This window comes from Quercus robur, chromosome 10 (assembly GCF_932294415.1).
Source record: "Quercus robur chromosome 10, dhQueRobu3.1, whole genome shotgun sequence".
In the NCBI taxonomy this organism is placed as follows: Eukaryota; Viridiplantae; Streptophyta; class Magnoliopsida; order Fagales; family Fagaceae; genus Quercus; species Quercus robur.
Genome location: NC_065543.1, coordinates 52,309,581 through 52,332,476, shown reverse-complemented (window position 1 = coordinate 52,332,476; position 22,896 = coordinate 52,309,581). Strand labels below are relative to the sequence as shown.

The following is a 22,896-nucleotide window of genomic DNA, read 5'->3' as shown; positions in this document are numbered from 1 at the left end:
CCGTTAGAGTTACAATTTATAATGTGTATAAAATTCTTAGAGATTAAATTCTATAAGGATGTGATGTAAAACTCAAGTTTTACACACTCTCTAATCTCAACATGTCACATCATCATATTACATATTAAAGAATTGTTAAACTATATCCAATCAATTTTGATACTCATCTGAAAATTCAACCCAACTAAGAGTTTATTAAGATATTATTAAGAGCGATAAGATATATAGAGTTTTAAGTAAAAAACTAATAGTTCCTCCAAAAAAAAAAAAAAAAAAAAACTAATGTGGTAATCTCTTATTAGATTGTGAAAAATATGGGTTTTATGCCCCTATCCGTACCAAATTCAGGCTCTGTTTCTTAATATAACACTTTTCACTTTATTTCATTTTTAAATAACCAAAAAAAAAAAATTTGTAAAGTGTCAATTATATCCTCAACTTACAATTAATATGTATAGAATTTTACTTTTTATTTCCTTATAAAAGGTAAAATTCTATAATTTTTTAATTTAATTTTATAGAATTCTAAAATTTTTAAAGTATGAATATATACTACAATCCCTAATTACTATGATGAATATAATGGAAGGTTTTTGTTTTCATTTTTCTGGTTTTTATTCAATACTAAAAATTCCGAAGTGATTAGAGTATTCATATCAAGGATCTCAAAAAATATAATATTTAACAACTCAAAAACCTATTTTATCAATTTTAACAACCCACTTTACAATTCATCCCACATCAAAGTTTCTATTTTTTTAACATTTCATTTATAATAATATATACAACTCTTTAAAATAATAAAAAACAATCACCACAAAAACCAACCACCACAACCAATCACCACAAAATCATTAAAAAATAATAACAAGTTGCTACAATGAGCTCTCATTTAGCAAGATGTCAAATTTTTTTAGATATGGCATATTTGAATGGAGCATGATTTTTATGGTTTAAGATGCTAAAAATAGCTTTTGAGTAGGTTTGACACCCTTGTTGTGAATGCTTAGGAAGGTATTCGACACCCTCAAGTTCAAGTTGAAGAGCCTTGCTAGGTAATAATTATGTGGTTGAGAATGCCAACCATATTAAAAAAAAGAAAAAAAAAATCTAAAACACCCACACGACAATTTTGAATTTTGATTAACATGTAAAAGCAATTCATTGCATTATATAAGGTAATTTAAATTCGTATAATTATTCTGTGCTCAACAAATGCATGCTCCCCTTTTAAATAAATAGTGGATCCCATCGTAAAAATAATTAGTTGGAGTCAAAACCACTACTATGTGACATGGAAAACATGCATTTATTGTGCTCTAACACTGAATAATAATTACTCATTGAAGGTAATAAATTTTGCATAATAGTTTCCAATTTCCATGTATAAATCTGTCACCTGATGTGATTTGTGAAAAAAAGTTGCACTAACTTCTCCTGACGTTTAATGTTATTACACTCACCTCTTTTTAGTTTAAAATAAGATATTGGTCATCTCTAAAATGCAAACTATTTACACTGATCTCCAAATAATTGATAAAAAAAAAAAAAAAAACTTTTAAATATTTTTTTTGAATATCTTAATAAAGGACATGTGGATGATAGTTTAACCCAATGGTAAAATAGAAAATTTAAATATTTTTTAAAATGTTTTTTTAGTCATCTATCAGAGAATAGTATAATTAGTTTGCATTTTAAGGGGAGATGAGTGTATTATTCTAAACTAAAGAGGATATAAGTGTAATAATAAATAATCTCAAAAAAGATTAGTGTAATTTACCTTGTGATTTCTATAAATGAATCCTTTAAAATTTGAACTCAAATCAATTTATTTGTATACTAAAAATAATTTAATATCTCATATTTTTGTAATTGTGTATACCTTCCTCTCGCTGTCATGGAGGAATACTTGGTAAAGAGATATATCTCTTATGCTCTTTCAATAAATTAAAATTTCTCTACATTTATAAAAATAATAAAAAACCAAATTAATTTTTCACAAAAAAACAAAAACAAAAACAAAAACAAAAGAAAAAACCAAAAAGATTCCAAGTGTGACGACGAAATTTCAGTCCCTTTTTCATTTCAGGCTTTTCAGCCCCATTTTTCTTCTCTTTCTTTTTTCCTTTTAAAGCTCGAGAACCATGTGTCGCAGTCTTTTCCTCCTCAACTCAACCCTAAAACAGCAAAATTATAGCCTAACCGACCCTAATGGTCGGCCCCGCTCTCTCTCACATAAACTTACACTAAGTCCCATATTTTTATATATACCTCTTCAAGCTTATATATACCTCTTCAAGCTCCTATTCTTCAACACAAATTCCATCACTCATAACAACAACAAAAAATCTAAATTAAAGCAAACCAAACCATGTTTCTCTCTCTTCTTGTTTTCATCCCACTAGGGTTTTTGTTTCTCTCATCCTTATTGTCAATCACTTTACAAGTTCATTACCATTACAGCAAATCTTCCACCACTTATGGCCCTCCTTCATACCCAATTCTTGGTTGCCTACTGTCTTTTTACAAGAATCAGAACCGTATTCTAGACTGGTACACAGATCTCTTGTCAATTTCACCCACAAAAACCATCAGTGTCAAAAGGCTCGGTGCAAGACGCACTATAGTGACAGCAAATCCAGACAATGTTGAGTATATACTCAAAACCCAGTTCAGAAACTTCCCAAAAGGCAAGCCTTTCACTGAACTCCTCGGTGATCTTCTTGGCTTTGGCATATTTAACGCAGATGGTGAATTGTGGTCTACGCAACGCAAACTCGCTAGCCATGAGTTTAGCACGAAGTCCTTAAGAGATTTTGTTGTCAAAACTCTTGAAGATGAAGTTCGAGACAGACTAATTCCAATTCTTGAATCAGCTGCTGAGAGTAACAAAGTCTTGGACTTGCAAGATGTGTTGAGAAGATTAGCTTTTGATAGTATTTGCAGGGTCGCTTTGGGCATAGACCCTTGTGCTTTGGACCTATCTAGCCCTTTACCAGTCCTTGCAAAAGCCATTGAAACTGCATCGGAGATAAGTGCTAAGCGTGCAACACAGCCCTTGTATTTGGTGTGGAAGATAAAGCGTGCACTGAATCTTGGGTCAGAGAAAAAACTCAAAGAATCAATTGCAACTGTACATGGTCTTGTCTCGGAGATCATACAAACCAAAAGGCAAACCGCGTGTGAAAACCGTGATTTATTGTCACGGTTAGTACTCGCGGGGCACGATGAGCAAGTCATAAGAGACATGGTGATAAGCTTTATCATAGCTGGACGTGACACAACATCTTCAGCCTTGACATGGTTGCTTTGGTTGCTCACTAAGCATCGAAACAAAGAGGAACTCATTGTGAAGGAAGTGAATCATGTATTAGAGAATCAAAAGGCATTGGATTTTGAAGCTTTGAAAGAGTTGAGGTTTATACATGCTTGTTTATGTGAGTCCATGAGGTTGTACCCACCTGTTGCTTGGGATTCTAAGCATGCAGCGACCGATGACATTTTGCCAGACGGCACTAAGGTAAGGAAGGGAGATAGAGTTACTTATTTTCCTTATGGAATGGGGAAGATGGAAGAGCTTTGGGGTAAGGACCGGTTTGAGTTTAAACCGGACCGGTGGTTTGATGAACCGGGTGGTGCAGATATTGGTGGAGAGTTGAAATATGTGAGTCCATACAAGTACCCGGTTTTTCAAGCTGGTCCAAGGGTGTGCATTGGAAAAGAGATGGCTTTTATACAGATGAAGTATGTGGTGGCTGACATATTAAGGCGGTTCGAGATCAAGCCGGTTTTTGAGGTGGATGAACCGGTTTATATCCCTTTGTTTACTGCAGAAATGGCTGGTGGGTTCAAGGTAATGATCAAGAAAAGGAGTGGTTGTTATGATTCCATGACTAGTGCTTAAGATAGATTTTTTTTTTTTTTTTTTCTTTTCAAGTGCTTGTGTTAGAGCTCTTCAACCACTTGGCTAAAGCTTAAGATAGATTATCTTTGAATGGCATTGATAATTTGATATTACATTCCACTTACTTGTGCTTATTTTCTATGATTAGTAATGTTGGAATGCAAATGTCATATTGTTTTGTAATCTATTATGGTTGATTTTTGTATGTAATCTTCATTATGATAAATTATGCTTGACTTATTAGTATAATTTTCATTATAGATATAAATTTTATTGTAATATACTATTTATAAATAGAGTATGAGATTAAGAATCTTGTAATTCAGCTAAATGGTACTTTTTTATGTCTCCAACAGAGATATATATAGTTCAAATTATTCATTTTCCATTATATAACTATTGAAATTAATAAAAATATTTGACTCTTATTTGGTAAATATAAACTGTCAAATTAACCAAATTAGATAAACCTTAAATTATTTTCTCTCAACTTTTCTTTGTTGCTCTATCTCTTAATCCCAAATCACTACAATGGTAAACTATTAGATCTGCTATATTTTCTTCCAAATAAAAAAAGATCTGTATATGTTCAATTTAAAATTTTTTATGAGGGCCAATGGGTAAAATTTTTAAGACACACAAAATCCGCTTGGGTAAAATCGCTTTGACTTTCACCTAAAAGATAGCATATATGAGACAAAATAACATTAAAATATAAAAACTTAATGGTTTTTTATTAAAACCAAAGATTTAAAGAAAAATTCTGATTATTATTACTCGTGAGTATAAAAGTAATTTTAGTGTTGAGTTTAAATTTTAGTATTGAGTTCAAATTAGAATTAGTAATAACTTATTAATCAATAATTTTAGGACAAAATTTAACTATAAACTTGATTGTAACCTAAAACTATAACTCTCACTCAAAAAATTAACTTAATTACATATTTTAAAAATCTAACCGTTGAATTGCAAATTCTTTTTGTTTTTAACATACATGTCAAATTTCATGCCAATCAGATATTATTTACTATTCGATATATAAATAACTTATTTTTTATGCATAATTTTGGTTTATAAAAACTCAAAATTTAAACATTTAATTGATGACATAGTTATTGATCTTTAATCTTATGAAAATTTTGCAAGCATGGAAATATAAAAAAAAATATATAATTCAATGATGGATTTGTCAAAATTCACATCCAATAAAAAAAATATTAAGTAGAGCTGTAGTCTTAGGCTACAACCAAGTTTGTAGCTAAATTTTGTAAAAAAATTTAAATACCTTTAGGTTAATAAGAAAGCTAACCAATATCTTTAGGACAAAATTTGGCAACAAACTTAGTTAATAGCCTGAAGTTACAACTCTACTTAATATTTTTTTTATTGAATGTGAAAAAATCCTCCATTAAATGGATTCTATTTTCTTCTTATATCCTTCATACTTGTAAAATTTCCAGAAGATCAAAGATCAATAACTATGTCATCAATCAAATGTTTAAATTTCAAGCTTTTATAGTTAAAATTATTCATAAAAAATAAGTTTATAAATTAAATAGTAAATAACGTTCAATTGACATAAAATTTAACATGTGTGTTAAAATTATAAAGAACATGCAATCCAACGGTTAGATTTTCCAAAATATGTAATTATGTTAATTTTTTTATTGGGAGTTGTAGCCTTAGACTATAACTAATTTTTTTTTTAATTATTTTAGAATCAAGTTACAACTAAGTTTGATTCTTAAAAAAAAAAAAAAAAAAAAAAGTCACAACTATCTTTGTAACCAAACTATATTCCGTGTTTATTATGTGATGAACGGTAATATACCATCTTGACCTATGTATTTCTTTAGATATGAGATTATCATTTTTTTTATTGGGAGTTGTAACCTTAGGTTAAAACCAAGTATGTATGTGTGTGTGTGTGTATAATCAAGTTACAACTAAGTTTCTTCTCGAAAAAAAAGTTATAACTAAGTTTGTAACTAAACTTTTGTTCTATGTTTATTAAGTGATGAACAGTGATATATCATCCTAACCTATGTATCTCTTTAGACATGAGATTTTCATATAATTTGTAAAAATGTTATAAAATAATCTGTGACTGTAACATTACTCTTGAACTTAATAATTCTTTCATGGTGAATATTTTAAAATTAAATTAGCCTTATTAATCCGTATGGAAAGATAGCCAAACAACCAAAACTTTCCTCATGGTTTCCAATTGTATTCTTGCTACCTAATTTTACCAACTTTGGCAACCTGCCAAAATTGGCGCAAAAGTTTGATATAAATAGAGTTCTTGCCATATTATCAACTTTTCAACATTGAAACCAGGAAAGAAAATTATATGCTCCTTTTCAAACATATCTTCATATCATTCTCTGCTAAAATTATAAATAATCACAGCAAATCCAAACCCAGATTAAAATTGTATTCGACATCAATGACCATCTCTTCTTTTCGGGTAATTATAAATGCGTACTCTCCCTTCTCACATAATTGTGAGTCCCACTATTAAATTTATGGTGAGATCCACAATTCATGTGAGATGAGGAAATACACATTTATAGTACTCCCGGAGTATTCAATAATTTTCCCTTCTTTTCTTATAGTCATTTTGCACCAAAACACATAGGGTCCATGAGAAAAATGCTTTTAGGGGTTAACCATTAATGCAATAATTTTGCTAAAGAGTTTTATGGTGTGTTTGGATACCGTTTATTTTGCTAAAACTAAAAACTTATTACTGAAAGTACTGTAGATAAAGGTAAAAGTTAGTTGATATAATACAGTAGGATCTATGAATAGTACCAAAAAAGTGCAGTGAAACTCATGAATAGTACTAAAAAATGCATGAAATTTTTTAGTCCAACGCAATCCAGACGCACGCTTAATGGGCCTATGAATAGTCCTTTTCTACAACTTAATAAGGCAGATTGAAAACATGGATCCTTGAATAGTAGCACAATTTTTAATTATTTAGTATGACAATTATGTAATGCTTAATTTGAAGGAGACTAAACCACTTGTTCATATCAATTATTAAGCCTTTGAAGTAACAGTATTTTTGCCACTTGTTCATATCAATTTATTTCAGTATCTAATTATAAATCACATTTTTGGGGACACCATTCCACTAAAATAATAATAATAATATTTTTTTAAAAGAAGGGGTAAGTGACTAAGTGCCTTGCGTTAATATAACTATTTTTTAGTCAAGTTTATAGTGTCTTTGCATTTGAACTACGTTCCCTCTCTCTTGTATGTTCGTTTCTCAATGAAAAAAAAGAATAGAATATGTAGAATTATCACTCTAAACTTATCTTTTCTTATGTTTGGGTTTTTCGAATGCTAGCAAAAAGTATTGTACTGCACAATCAATGCTAAACCTGCAATCCCATTATTAATAACTAGTAAGTTGCCCGTGCAATGCACGGATAATTTTATGTAAAACAGTTTTGAATAATGTTGTACATTAATTATAAAGAAAAAGTAAACTAAATTAGAATAAAGAGACAAATACATTTTGAGATATTAAAATTTGGTATAGTAGTTTCACTGCATATTTGTAGCCTTCTTATGGTAAGATTATTATTTTTTTAAATCATGAAACCAAAAATAAATGCAAAAGAGTAATGGGACCATGAAATAAAATAATTTGTGTTGTATTCACATATTTCATACTATGAAATAAAAGTATACCCAACTCTCTAACTATCTTCCACTCATCAATAGTGCAACATTAAGACATGGTATGGGCAAGTGTGTATGCATGTGTCTTATAGATGATTTAAAATTAAACCATGGTAGAATATGACTTTACATTGCGCACCAAATATTCTCCCTACTTATATACTCAAAACAAAAACTATCCAAATTACCTAACCTAAATCATATTTAAGCTCCTAATTTAAAAAGGAAAAAAGATTACCCGTAGGGGTTTCGATGTCTTGATGGTGGTGGAAGGTCAGTATAACGGAGGTGGTGACCTCTTAGATTCCTCTTTCTCTCTCTTTCAAATGTTTTGTTAGTTTCAGGTCTTTTATTTTGGTAATATATAGTGAAATAGTGCCTTTTATTTAACAATCCATAACATTTTTGTGTCTCTCTATCTCTCTTTAGAGCCTTATCTAGTTAGTTATTATTATTAGCCCTTACTTATTTTTATTTTTATTTTTTTAAAATACTAAAACAGTGGGTATGCTAAAAGACATGAAGAATAGTGAAAGGTGTGTTGTAAGCTTAGGCAATTAATGAGATATTAATGAGATAACAGTAAAATAAGATAATGTGAACTTTTGGGTAACAATAAACATAAATAAATAAAACTTATTGAAAGTGGTAAAAAAAGGCTAAATGCAAAATTAGAGTGCCACTTGATAGGACCTCATGCACTCTCGCATGCGGTCTCTGAGAGAGAGACATTTCGTAACAACTTTTATTCTACAATATTCCTCCAATTTTATTTATTTATTTATTTTTTACTAATTCCTTGAACTGAATAATTATAATGGTTATGTGTGTGCAATTTATAACTGTTGTTTCACTGCATATTTATAACATTCTCAAAGTAAGATTAATTTTTCACCCTAAAAAAAAAAGGTAAGATTAATTTTTTTTTTAAATCATGAAACAAAAAATAAATACAAAAGAGTAACTGGACCGTGAAAATCAAATAATTTGTGTTGTGTTCACATATTTAATACTACGAAATAAAAATATGTCCAACTCTCTCACTGTCTTCCACTTATTGATAGTGAAACATTAAAACATGATGTGGGCAAGTGTGTATGCATGTGTCCTATAGATGATTTAAAACCATGGTAGAATATGGCTTTACATTGCGTACCAAATATTCTCTCTACTTATATACCCAAAACAAAAACTATCCAACCAAATTACCCAAACCTAAATCATATTTAATCTCCTAATTTAAAAAAAAAAAAAAAATACCCGTAGGGGTTTCGGCGTCTTGATGGTGGTGGGAGGCCAATATGATGGAGGCGACGTCCCCTTAGATTTCTCTTTCTCTCTCTTCCAAATGTTTTGTCAGTCTCAGGTCTTTTATAGTGAAACAATGCGTTTTATTTAACAATCCACAACATTTTTATGTCTCTCTATCTTTCTCCCAAGCCTTATCTGGTTAGTTATTACTATTAGTCCTTAATTATTTTTTTTCTTTTTTTAAAATATTAAAATGGTGGGTATGCTAAAAGACATGAAAAAGAGAAAAATGTGTGATGTAAGCTTAGGCAATTAATCAGAGACTAATGAGATAACAGTAAAATAAGTTAATGTAAACTTTTGGGTAACAGTAAAAAAAAAACTTAATGAAAGAGGTAAAAAAATACAAAATGCAAAATTAGAGCGTCACTTGGCAAGACCTCACGCACTCCCGCATAAGATATCTGCTTATATATATATTGATGATTATTCCTTTATAATTTATAATCATTAATCAACATGAGTCTCAAAAAACTTTTTGATAGGACTTTATCATACGTACAAAATAAGTATAGATTTTTTTATCTTTATTTTTTTAAAAGGATATTGCTATTGTGTTCATCCTTATAAGAATTTAAGCATAGATTAAATTTTCATTATTTTTGACAGTTTTTCTTTGATTCCTTTATAATTTATATATTGTATTGGTTTAAATGAATTTTTTCTCAAGCTTTCAGATGATGGACTATAAGTCTTGTACATGGAACAAATAGAGATAAGAAATTAAGAATATGGTCCATATTGGCCGGTCTTATCTTGATTTGTCTAGACATCAATTTTCTCTCTTGCCAAAAGTCCGACTTATTTTAGGTGGAAGTTTCCTTGATTATTACTTGTATACAAAATTCCAGGATCGTTAAATTGGATTAGGTCCCTTACTAACCTAACTAATTGGAATAGGATGAAATTTCTTCCCATCCACACTAAACGTTGTGTACACTCCAAATTTTTTCTGCATCACATAAGGATACATTGTTGATAGGTGTCATCCAAGTCCAACATGATTGAGAGTTGTAATTAAGACTATGGCCCAGAAGCTTTACTATTCAATACTTTGCGAGAAAAATTAAACACTCATTTGATGTAATAGGAGACTATGGAAGTTGACATTGTATACGCTGGGGTTTGTTCTTGATGTTCTGAAATTGCTGTAGGTACTAAAAACTCCAGTTTGATTAGTTGGTAAGTCATGTTCTTTAATCGTGAAAAGTCTACAATAGAAAACTTTTATGTTCCTACAATAAATGTTTTGGAGAGAAAATTGTTAGCCCCCTCATCCCATAAGTCCCTTCTATTTATACAAAGGAAAAATGGTCCAATATTCCTAAGTGTGACTTAGTTACATGGAATTTTTGTGCAAATGTGCCTAGATTTCTTTTAAAATTTTAATTATAATTTTAAACTCTAATTTGGTGATTTTTATATGATTTCATGTGTTCTTAAATAATCTTAATGCTATTTCAGTTTGTGCAAATTATAAAACATATAATCGGTAGTTTAGCAACATAGGCATAGGAGAAGGCATGTAGTGGTTTAGGAAGAGTAAGTATTTAGTTATAAGGGAAGAGGAGTAGGCATAAACATAAGAAAACCTTTGGATGGAGGAATAAGGAAAACAAAGAGTTTTTGATGATTAACGTCCCTCTATCTTATCCATTAGTCTTATTTATTACTAATTAAAATCTATTGAGTTTAGTAAATAACTAATGTGGCATATAATAAGTGTAATAAATTAAGAATGATGTATTTTATTTCAAAAAAAAAAAAAATCAATTATCTTTTCAAAGAGAGTGCCACTTGGCAAAACTTCGTGCTCTCTCGCGTGATGTCTCTGCTTTTATATATATATTGATTTTTTTTGGTAGAAGCCATTATTAATAATACACTATATCATTTATCTCAAAAAATAATACACTATATTATGTATAATATTGTTCAAAGTTCATATGAAATCATTTCTTTTAACCATTGCGTACATTGTGGCCGATTTGGCCACACAATCCAAACAATTAGGACCTTAGCACATTTGTTCCTTTAATATATGGTTCAGATCTCAAAATCCAAATTCATTCCCTAAAAGCTCACATGACCATATGTTTTAATATAATTATCAACATGCTCATCAATATGTTACACATGAAAACATATATTAGAATCTTCACAGCGCATATTCTGGTTTTGATGTTCTCCAAGATACGCAAAATCTGCCATAATCTTTTTCTTTCAGTATCTAATTCTTAATCACATTTTTTTGGGACACCCATTCACATGGAAATTGTAAAGTTGCATTCTTCTACTGCAAAAGATACTCCCCGATCAAAGTTTGTGTGGTTCAAAGTTCAAACAGTTGTCAAAAAGATAAGAAAATATGAGTATGATTTGGTTAATAAAAATTAGTTGGATTTGATGTGGTCGATAATTAAAGCTGGTTGAACTGACATCCCTTTCATTTTCATACTCATATTACTTTCATGCTTATCTGAAATGATGTATCCTTTGCAGTTTTTAGAGCAGTCACGTTTGATATCAAAAAAAGTAAAAAGAAAAAAGAGCAGTCACGTTTAAGTTGAAGTTCCTGCAAACACAATAGAGTAGACTTGTTAAAGTAACACAAAAATTTTCCTTGTGCCATAACTCGCTCATCGTAGCAAGCTGTGAATGGTAGAGGAATATTCTTATATGGATTCATCATTACTCCTTTACCATTTACAACTAGCCATGTAAGCGAGTTATGGCACAAATACTTTATGTGGCATTAGCATAGCTCAAAATTTTCACATATTTTTTCATAATTATTGAAATGATATGTTTTGGTTAATATACAATAACTATGATAATAGTAGTGGGATTACGTGAAAGTCACGTAATTACAAATTAAAGATAAGGATTTTTGGTCTGATGATAAACTAATAATATTGCACTACTTTAATTAATTCAACAAAACAAACTCTTAAGACAATTATGAAAAGGTAAAAATCCTTCAATAATCTACGCATCTTTACAACTCTTCATGGAGACAAACCAAACAAAGAGAAATTTCACATCTTATTATATGTACAAACAAAACAACTTCCCTATTAATTTATACACATATGTATAAAATGGGTAGCTTTAATGGCCCACGTTTTGTATCATCCATGCTAAGTGCACATTCAAAAAGTATAACATATAGTAGAAAGTAGAAACTGGCTTCTTAATTTAGCAAATTAGCCAAAGCTCTCCCTCCAAAGCATAGCATCTTTATCTTTTTATATAATTGGCCTTGGAAACATTGTTGATGGACCACACAAAGGTCAAAATCAAACGTGTTCAAATTGCATTCACAAAGCATTAAAGGAAAGAGGTTTCAAGACCCAAAAATAATAATAAACAGGGGTAGGAGGAAGATTTTTTTTTTTTTTGGTAAACTGGTAGGAGGAAGTTACTATCTTGAAGTAAAAGCTAGCTTCTTAGTGTCTCCTTGCATATTTTGGCTTGATGTGCACACATAAATGTTTTGGTTTCGTACACGTTCTTGTATTCCAAGAAAAGCCAGACATGAATTTCGCACCATGTAGATAAAGAGAAGGCTATATAGGTCCTCAACTGTAGTATCTTACAGCTTCAAAATTAGCCTTCCAAGTAAGCAAAAATAACTAGATCCAGTTTCCCACATGCCCATGTGAGATCAAAGGGCTGCAATATTATTGCTTGATTTTCCTTGTATGGGCAATGTAAACAAACATGTGCTACCTGTGACAAGTCCTTTCAAATTCATTCATCTTGAATCCTTGATATCAAACAACAAACATAGCAGTCCCACTACCTAGCTATCTATTCAGCCAGTGTAAATGAAAACTGTGATTCAGTGAATTAATAAGTCTGCTGGTATAGAAGTTGGCTGTTAATCGTTTTTGCACATATGTATATAGAGGTGGTGGCCTGGTAAACCTGTTTAAAGAATGCTTCTTTTATGAAAAGTGCATTAAATTTCTCTTTCTTCCTACTAAGGATTATTGCAGTAAAATGCTATACAGCAATGTTTGCCTATTGTAGAATCCTAAAGGGCCATTGCTTAGTGACAACAGGGATAGGATAATTTGGTGCTTTCCACTCAGAGTCAAGAGATAAATTAAGCCAGAATAATGCTTTAAAAGAGGCTTCATTGAAAGCTGTTCTATTCTAAATTTTTGGGCCTGATTTGGCAACTCCATTATGCACAACTATGAAGGAAGTTTTCATATATGAAAAAAGAATTGGATATAATTTTTCTCCACCCCAAATTAGAAACAAGTTCCTCTAATCTACTAAGCAACGACTTAAATGATCATTTACTACTTTCAACCACATGATAGTGTTAATAGAATGTCGTGTAGGTTTGTAACTTAACTGGATGACTTAATTAGCTATGTAATTAAAATACTTGTGAAAAGTCTTATGAACCTTCACATTATCATTTACTACTTTAATCACTTGACAGTGTTATTAGTATGTCGTGTAAGTATGTAACTTAGTTGGATGACTTAATTAGTCATGTAATTAAAATACTTGTGAAAAGTCTTATGAACCTTCACATGATGTGTTGCAATTTTAAAGGATATTTTTAAAACCGGTTTGAAAGAAAAGTTTGTCCAAAACAAATGTTAGTCTTAATAATAGAGTTGTGCGTGTACACTTTTGACGAGTAAAGCAATTGAATTCCTTGAAGCATGAAATAATTGATGTGAATGGCCTTCTTATATATGTAATTTGCCAATTCTTCTCATTGTCTATCACGTATAAGATTATTTACCAAATGTAGAACTTGATCGCTACTAGTAGAGACCACAAAGTGTTGTTGAACATAAAGGATGAGCTCAAAATGTGCCACATTTCCATACCTATGCTAAGTAAAACCTTCTTATATATGGAATTTGACAATTCCTTTCTTTGCTTGCTACATGTGAGATTCTGCATCAAATGTAGAAATTGATTGCTACTAGCAGAGACTACAGCGTGTTGTGGTACAGAAAGATTAGCTTGGACGGTGCCACATTTCCATACTTAAGTAAAACCTTCTTATATATGAAATTTGACAATTCCTCCCTTCCTTGCATGCCACACGTAAGACTCAGCATCAAATGTAGAACTTGATTGCAACCAGCAAAGACTACATGCTGTGGAGCATAAAAGATGAGCTAAAAAGGTGCCACGTTTCCAAATCTAAGCTAAGTAAACCCTTCTTTATATATGGAATTTGACAGTTCTTTTCTTTGCCTACCACATGTAAGATTCTACACCAAATGTAAAACTTGATTGCTACTAACAGAGACTACCCCTAAGCTGTGAAACATAGAAGATGAGCTCAAAAGGTGCCACGTTTTTCTAGACCTAAGCTAAGTAAAACCCTATGCTTTAGGACTTGGGAAAATAGTTCCTACTATTTGAAAAGCACATAATGAATATTGCTACAATGATAAGGAAAAGACCAATAACAAATGACAATGGGCTCAAGACATTGCCGACGGTCCTCGAACAATAGGATATAAAATGCAATTATTGCAGGAGTCCATAATAAAGTCCCCTCATTCATATAGACCTAATGTTCCTAGAAAGGTTTATGTTGTGTCCTGTGCTCACAAGGATGCAACCTGAGGTGTCATGTCAACTTATGGAGATGCATTGCAAACCTAGGTTCTGTCATCTCCACAATGCCACAGAATATCGGCCCTAACCAGTTTTTCTTGTATTGGACATATTATGTATAAAGCTCAAGATTGGTCAAGAAGTTCTTGATGCAACCTATGCAACTTTGTAAAGTTTCACTCTTTTTTCTTTTTATATATTTTTTTTAGTACAAATTTATTCACTTTATCTTTTAAACCAAATAAATCAATGAAAATAAACTATCGCAATCCAGTTTTTTTTTTTTTTTTTTTTTTTTTTTTTTTTTTTTTTTAAAGAAGAGAATTTCAACCTATAACGTCCGCTCTTAATGATTGCTCTTTATCATCAGATCAAGATACCAATCAGTTTTTGATGTAGTCGGAAATTGAACCCCAGATCTCTTATACAATCATTAGAGACTTTACCAGTTGAGCTAACTAAAACCCACATCCCAATCCAGCTTAATTTACTCAGTTTATTTTTTAAACCAAATAAACCAATGAAAAAAAAAACTATCCCAACCAAGCATGTGTTTGGCTTGAAGATGCCCCTAACTTCCATATTACTTTGTACTGGAGATACTACTACATTTTAAGAAAATTGCCGTCTCCTTTCAATTTACTATCTTTCCCAGCACCTTTCTCTCTCTTCTACTCTTTCTTCATCTTATTCAGTTCTGTTCTAAACATAAACGAAGGTAACCTCTCTTCCACTCTTCCCTTCATCTTCTTCTGCTCTGTTCTAGACATAAATAAAGTTACCTTCGGCTAAGAATTGCCAGCGGCTAGATGTAATGATTTACGAATACTAAAAAAGGACTACTATTTTGGAGGTTGGAATTTGGAAATGGTACTCAGGTCAGGAATTCAAATCAAATAACCTACCTTCAATCACATCCATTACGTCCCACAGATTTCAGGGCAAGTAAATAAATACTACACGTATCCATGTACATACAGTTACTGATTTATACAGGCCTGTCTATGCATGCATGCACTCATACAACCATGTGATGTACATATAAACGTTCTGGTCCTAGAAAGATCCTAGTATCATCAACCTCACTCCAAACCGATGAATGAGTGTTAGATTTGACCTTAAATCGTAATGGGGGAAAGGATTTGACTGGCCAATAGCAATTACTGCAATAGGGTTTTCTGGAGTTTGAGTATACTCTAAACCCATGAATAATGGGAGAGTACAAGTAACAGATTAGGGTGGGAGCATTGAATTAGATTTCAAAACAAGTAACAGATTCAAAAGTAACCAAGTCACCACCCAACTGAGAAATATACTAGTAACCAAATTTCTGCATCCTTCAGCCGAAAGAACCAAATTTACAAGCAATCCAGGATTTCACTATTGAGCTGTATAAAGAAGAGGAAACTTCTTTTTCATGTTAAATAATCACCTCCCTTATAAACCCAATACATTTGATAATACTATCTAGCCAAGAAACCACTGAGAATAGTTTTGACTACTACATCCAATACATTACTAGCAGAAAATGAAAAGAATTAAATGCGGGGGGGGGGGGGGGGGGGGGGGGGGGGGGGGGCGGGGGCGGGGGGGAAGAGAGTGAGAGAGAGAATATCCATTACCATTCTACAAAAAAAATATAATATAAGATGAATTATTATGTTAGAAGTACTGACATGCAAACCAGATCTTAACAATTCAACAAATCCTCACTCAAGTGCTACCAGGAGCATCACTAGCAGCAGATTTGCGGTTCAGGTAACGAATAACAGCATCTTCAACCCTGAAGATTTCACCAAAAACATAAATAGAAATTCAGAAGACTGTTATATAATGCTTTTCATGGAAGAAATATAAAAAAGGGAAGATATCAGGTGGAGACACAAAAAATTACTTATCATTATTTAACCTTATTTCTTTGTGGCTATATCATAAGTCAAAGCAGATTTGATTTGTTTTTGTAGGTAAACTAACACAAGAACATTATCATTTGTTGATTTTATATTTAGAATGAATAAGTAAACATGGAAAACCAAAGGCGTGGAGACCATAAACTGATGAATATCAAGCACTGTGACCAGTTGGCATCTATTACCTATGTACTATCAACTCGAACTACACAAGTTACAGGCAGTGCAAACAACAGTACAACTTTTGTTAAACAGCAATCGAAATGATTCTTTTCAGCACAACCATCAAACTACAATAGAGTAGGCATAAAATTATTTTGATAAGTATTTACAACTTCTGTTAAAAAAGACACACAGCTTGATATTCATAGGAACCTCTCATTCAATGTTTTATCTTGTTGATCAGAGTCTCTAAAATGAAATTTTCAGAACATTTACTTAGCAATTTCTTTTTTTTTTAAGGAAGAGCAAATGCAAATATGATATTAAAATTCATTCAATCAAATATACTTTTAGCTGCAAAACTGAAAGGGATATGATTGTGGGTTACAATCCTTTCTCATGTTTTTATCATTTTGTTAAGTTACAATCATTTCTCAAGTTCACATGGAGAACTTTATTTGTAAAAAGAGAATACTGGTATCAGATACACCTGACATAGGGATCAGATTCCAATGGGAAGCTAGGTAGGCCTTTATAATAATTGTCTAAGAGATTTGTGAGAAAACAATGGTCATTGAATTTTGAATGCTTATATATATATATCAATTTTCATCTCTCTTAGTTGAAACTTTCTTAGTTGTAGGCAGTAGGCACACATTAAACCAAACCAAAACCAAAAAAAAAAAAAAAAAACCATATTCCATTGGCAGGCTTCATTTTGGGAGAAAAAGCCAGTTTCTAACACATTTACACACAAATAGCAACAACAAGAAACAGAACAGAAGCTTACCATGGTTGATTATAGAAATCAGAACGGCGCTCTTTTTCTGCATTACGGCTAGCATCTCCAGCAACAAGCTTTAGATCCTTGCTCTGAGAAGCAATCAAGGCATTAATAAATTCTGCTGGAGACTGGCTAAACCCAAGAAAGAAAGCCCGCCTCCTACGATGCTCATGGATCTTCTTTATAGAAGCACAAATCAATTCATCACAGGCATCAATCTCTTTGTGCCTTTCGATGTTTGCCAAGAAGGCAGACATTTCCTTTTCCAATTGAAAAGGCACATCAACCAGCACATCGTAACAAGTATTGCCAGCAGGAGAATTTCCTGAAAGCTTGATTTTATGCTCCAAATGTATAGGCTGTGGAGGCGTCAAATGCACTGATATCTTCTGTGTTACCATGGAAAATTTCATTTTCTCTTCCCCAAACACTTTCTGAAGAGGTGGATCACATGTAAAGAAGGAAGGGTCATTAGGGCTTTGCAACTTCTTAGCCTTCACATAGTGCCAAATTGCTGCGATAATCCTTGGGCGGGTATCTACCTCAATTCCAAGAATTTCAGTCAGAGCCTGTGAAAGTTTGAATTTCTCTGGTGCATAATTCATTTCCAGTCTTATTATTGCATTGAATTCCTTATCCCCCTTTCTCTTCACCTCAAATCCCTCATGAAGAGCAGGTGAGCGAGCACTCTCCCATAAGATTACATGGTTATCTGGATAGAGGTTCTGGTCCAAGTATATGGTAATTTTCTTGAAAAATGCTGAAAACTTTGGGTAAGAAGAGCTTGGTCTCTGCATCATTCCAGCCACCACAGGATCCCTTCCATCTTCCAATATCCTCCCAATCATCTTAAGAGACCAAGAAGGGGGTTCTGCATTCGTGCTATCAGGACTTGTTTGTATCTGATTTGTGAAGGTGTTGAAGACATAAATCCGGAGTGTTTTCTGAACACGGGGAGGGCTTTTAAGAGACTCCTGAATGTCAGTCTTCTTTCTTGCCAAAGCAGCATCAACCCGAGTCTCCAATTCAAGCATTTGAGTGTAAAGAGCAGACTCCGGCAGAAGTGCAGCCACTTTATCTGGTATTTGCTTCTCAGGTTGCTTCCGCTTCTTTCTACGAGCAGCTGGTGTCAACTCCATAGTCTTATACGGTGACCCCGTGTTGGCATTGGATGAACCTGGAGGCCTAGAAGGCGGCTTTTGGGAACTCCTCTTGGCACTCCCAGTAATAGGGGTCACAACAGGAGGAGACGACACACCTACATTACTAGTATTCCCAGCATGTAACTGGGCAACAGTTTGAGCCTGAACTTGTGCTTGAGCTTGTAACTGGGCTTGAAATTGAGCCTGCACAGCCTGAGCTTGCGCTTGTGCTTGCGCATAAGCAAACGCCTGACTTTGAGGCTCAGACAACTGAAAGTGGCCTGGAAAGTGAGGCCCACCTTGTGTTTGTGGTTGTGACTGAGAGAGAAGATGTGGGGGCTGTGAAACTGTCCCAGAATTACCAAAAGGGATTGGCCCCCCAACATTCTTAGTCGGGTTATTACTATTATTCATTGCCATCTTTATCTACTAACCCCCAAAATCCTACACCATCAAAGGAAAAAAAAAAACCCCACAAATACTTCAAATTTAAGCCTCTACAAGCCCTAATTATTCACACCAAAGCCAAAAAATCCAAACTTTCTTTCACCCAATTGAACCCTCTTCAATATTTTTCACCCAGCTAACAAAAACTCTCACACGGCGTCGTTTTGGCACAAATTTTCAGGAACCCTAGTTTCAGAAGCAAAACCCAGAAATTAAATCACAAGCTGAACCATTATAAACCCTAAAAAAAATTGACTCTTAGAACTAAAATATAAAATTCAGCTTTGAATTCAAAAAAATAATAAAAATAAATAAAAAAAGAAGAAGAAAAAGCTAATTAATAAAAAGGAATAGTGAATGATACGCATAAAAGTACAATGGAAAATTTACATGTTAGAGTAAGCGAAACGAAACAGAATAAAAGAAACGTTTCTTACTAGTCCATTACGTTTCACTTTGCTTCTCGTTTTTCTTTTTCTTTTTTTCTTTTTTTTCCTCTTGAGAGTTTGGAGATTTCCCAACGGAGCCAAACTGGGTTCCTACAGTTCGTTCTTTTTTCTGTGTCTCCCGCACTGGGTGTGGTTTTTTTCAATTGTGAAAGTTACGGAAGTACCCTCGTTTAATATGCTATTTTGGGCTATTCTTTGTATAGTTAGTAATCAAAGGAGGCCCAACCTAAATGAATATTAGGCTAGCCCAAATTCCCTAAATCTCTAAATTCTCTTACATGGGTAATAGAGGATATATTGATTTGAGGGATAAATCATTAAATTCAATAAATATGCTACTTAATGAAAGTAGTTTTACTGATGGGCTTATGTGAAAATTATATTACTACAATAAGACGTCACACCAATAATTTGGAAACATGTTTGTGTCCTAAACATTATTAAGAGAACTCAAGTGGGAATCTGAAGGGTAAGCATTTTTTTTTTTTAGTTTTTATAAATATTATCCTTGGACTTTGATATGGGTATCAATGTGTGAAACAGTTTGTACCCTAAATATCATTAGGAGAAGTTAAGTGGAATCGAAAGAATAAGAGTATTTTTTTAGAAAATAAAAAAAAAGTTTTAGTAAATATTATCCTTGCACTTTGATATGGATGCCAATTTAATTTCTGGTGGAGAATTTTATTTTAAAGGAATTAAAGCCTATACTTTTCATACAAAATTTGTTCTCATTTATATCTCATTAATGCCAAAATCATCTGTATGGACTGAAAATAACGGGCCCACTCCCTGAGTCAAATCGGCCCAGATACTCACTAGAACGATCTCGGCCCAACACAGGCTTAATGGTAATGGGGCGATGGCCCAAGCATAAGGGAAAAACCTTAGGGAAATCCGCTGACCCAATGCACAAGAAAAGTGCTGAGACAAAAAGGAGCCACTTGTAGCATGCTAAGTGGCATTTGGTATAAGAACTTAAACACATGTTTTCAGTTTTTAAATAATATTACACGTATTTTTACACACTTTTTCACCTATACATATTTTCAAAAAATATGAACAACGTTACTAGAATAATGTTACCAAACAGTCCTAAGTATCGTGGGCTTAACTGCTTTGTTATGATTTACTGTCAGTTCTATTATCTAATTTATGTTAACATCTATATAGGTAATAGACTTGCAATTATAATGGAGCTTGTATTTTCATTCTTTTTTTTGGGTCAGATTTGGTGTTATAGCTGAGCCTGAAGTGACAAGTTGGCAAACTCTAGATGCCAATGATAGATTTTTGGTGGTTTCTTCTGATGGTATTTTTGAAAGCATGACACGCAAGATGTATGTGATCTTATACATGATTCAAGTTCATGCTCGCCCTCATCCTCGTTAGCTGAATGCATGGTAAATACAGCATTTGAGAAAGGTAGCGTGGACAATTTGTCAGTTATTGTAGTTCCATTATGATGGTTTTTCTGTTAACTTGTAGGAAGAAGGATGTTAGAATTACATACTTGGCTTTAGCTAAATTGGTTTGTAATTGCTTTTTTTGTAGCATTGGCTACACATACAATCATTTACTCAAAAATAGCATGGTGAAAGATCATAACCTTTTTAACCATAATAATTGGGTACATTCATTAATGTTTTGCCCTTTCTTTTATGAAAAATTATTACAGCACTCTATGGACTACTGTTTTCTTGAATATATGCTGTCTAGTTTGACTAATTTGAGTAAATGACGTAGACCAAATATTGAGGATATTCATATCATATATAAATGGGATTGGATTCTTTTTTTCTTTTTCTTTTTTGGGTAGAAAAGATTGGATTCAATAATAAATAAAATCAGATTGAAACAAATAAATATTCTTTGTAATTATCAAACAGAGAATGAACTGATCATAGTCACATGACAATTGTTGCCAAGCCTAATTGAGTTCAAACAGAGTGGGTAAGTGTGTGTACTTGTGTGTTAATGAACTATTCATGTCTATAGTTTAAATTGGTACAGTATTTATATGCATCATTTATTTTCTAATTGAATTATTTTTCTTTATCGCAATTATTCTGTTTAATTGCTTGAAATTTGTTTATGTTGGATAACCTGGTTGTGTTTTGGCAAATCTTGCTATTTTTTCATGGGAGTAAGCTTAAATGTTGTGATCTAGAACCAAATAGAAGGGTGATTTGCTTTTACTTTCAGCAGTTCATCAGTATTTTTAAACTTAAGTTTGTGTTTGGATAGATTTGAATTGCATAATTCCTTATGTACACTAAGAGTCAATATTTGAAGTAGTCCTTAATGTTCTATTGTATTATATAACACTACAATAAACATGACTAAGTTATTGAGCTTTGCTTTGATCAGTCTTAGCTTTCTTTTCAGGTTTGTTTTCTCATACTTTCTTACTTTTTTTTCTTTGGGTATATCTAGATGCACAAGGCAAGTATTGTTTGTTGGGATTTGCTGTAGTGAGATGGGAGTACTTTTTTTAATTTAAGGAATTAGTAAATTTGTGTTTATCTAGCAAAATATGAGTTAAATAGAAAATAATTAAGTTGTGTGATTCTCTTAGTGCTTGATATCCTAGCTCTATAATGAAAGCTATGGCTCAATAATGCTAATAATGATTAATTGTGCTAACTTATGTTTTGCATCCTATGGACAGATTAATGCATCCTATGAAGCTGACATTCACTACTACTTGAACTACCTTGGGAAAAATGGTGACTCTCTTGGTGGGAACTAGATGGAGCATGGGTGAGTTCAGTTGGGATGTCAAGTATGCTGGGGTTTAGACACTTGTGGTTAAGGTAATAATTCATAACTAAACTATGCTACTTAATTTGCTTTTTCAGAATATGTTACATTTTGAAAATCACATGTCAATATGGACTTCATTGTATGACAATTTTTCAATCAAACCCCTCAACCATTTAACAAGTGCATGATTAATTGTTTTGTTTATTTCCTTGCAGTTCTTAATGCAAGGGAAAGTTGGTGGCTATGCATCAGTCTTTGAGAAGCACCAGGAAAAGGCAGAATCTTTTATGTGAGACCCTTTAAACATTAGTACATCAAGTTGTTTTGCATTGAAATAGAATAATATTAAGATTAAGATTTTGATCATGCATGGTTTTTGTACTGATTCATTTCTCTTCTTCTTCTTCTTCCCCTTTTTTTTTCCTCCTTTATCTAGTTAATATACTAAGTTCCTTTATATTAATGTGAAAATGTCTACATAAACTTCAAGAATGAAGAATTTAGTAACTTGGAAAGCTAATTGAATTTTGTTTTGATATTTGTGTTTTGGTATAATATAGATTTTTTAATATGTGGTTCTTTAAAGTCTATGTGCATGGCTATGGATTTTTATTTTTATTTTTTTTTTAAAGAGAAAAACCTTATTTTGAGGGTTGGGAGACCTTCAAAAAAAGGTTATTGCTCTCTTATCCTTTGAAATTTTTCAAAGGTTGCCAAT

At 32.3% G+C, this 22,896-nt stretch overlaps 2 protein-coding genes across 2 annotated transcripts; one reads left to right on the top strand and one right to left on the bottom strand.

The window, feature by feature from the left end:
* The first annotated feature begins 2,248 nt into the window (after positions 1-2,248).
* LOC126703438 (cytochrome P450 94B3-like) lies at positions 2,249-4,073 on the top strand. Its single transcript, XM_050402394.1, has one exon. It carries the CDS (start codon positions 2,372-2,374, stop codon positions 3,902-3,904), a length of 1,533 nt encoding a protein of 510 aa, XP_050258351.1. The 5' UTR covers positions 2,249-2,371; the 3' UTR covers positions 3,905-4,073.
* A 12,063-nt stretch (positions 4,074-16,136) lies between these two features.
* On the bottom strand, positions 16,137-19,567 carry LOC126701682 (SWI/SNF complex component SNF12 homolog). The gene is made up of 3 exons (XM_050399988.1): positions 19,401-19,567; positions 17,381-19,149; positions 16,137-16,301 (listed from the first exon to the last, which is right to left on the bottom strand). The coding sequence occupies exons 2-3, from the start codon at positions 18,934-18,936 to the stop codon at positions 16,232-16,234; spliced, it is 1,626 nt and encodes a 541-aa protein (XP_050255945.1). The 5' UTR covers positions 18,937-19,149; positions 19,401-19,567; the 3' UTR covers positions 16,137-16,231.
* Positions 19,568-22,896: the final 3,329 nt, after the last annotated feature.

Coding starts and splice junctions, on each gene's coding strand:
- LOC126703438 (XM_050402394.1), top strand. CDS start 2,372: ATGTTTCTCTCTCTTCTTGTTTTCATCCCACTAGGGTTTTTGTTTCTC.
- LOC126701682 (XM_050399988.1), bottom strand. CDS start 18,936: ATGGCAATGAATAATAGTAATAACCCGACTAAGAATGTTGGGGGGCCA. Junction 16,302..17,380: donor GATTTCTATAATCAACCATG/GTAAGCTTCTGT, acceptor TGAAATCTTCAG/GGTTGAAGATGCTGTTATTC.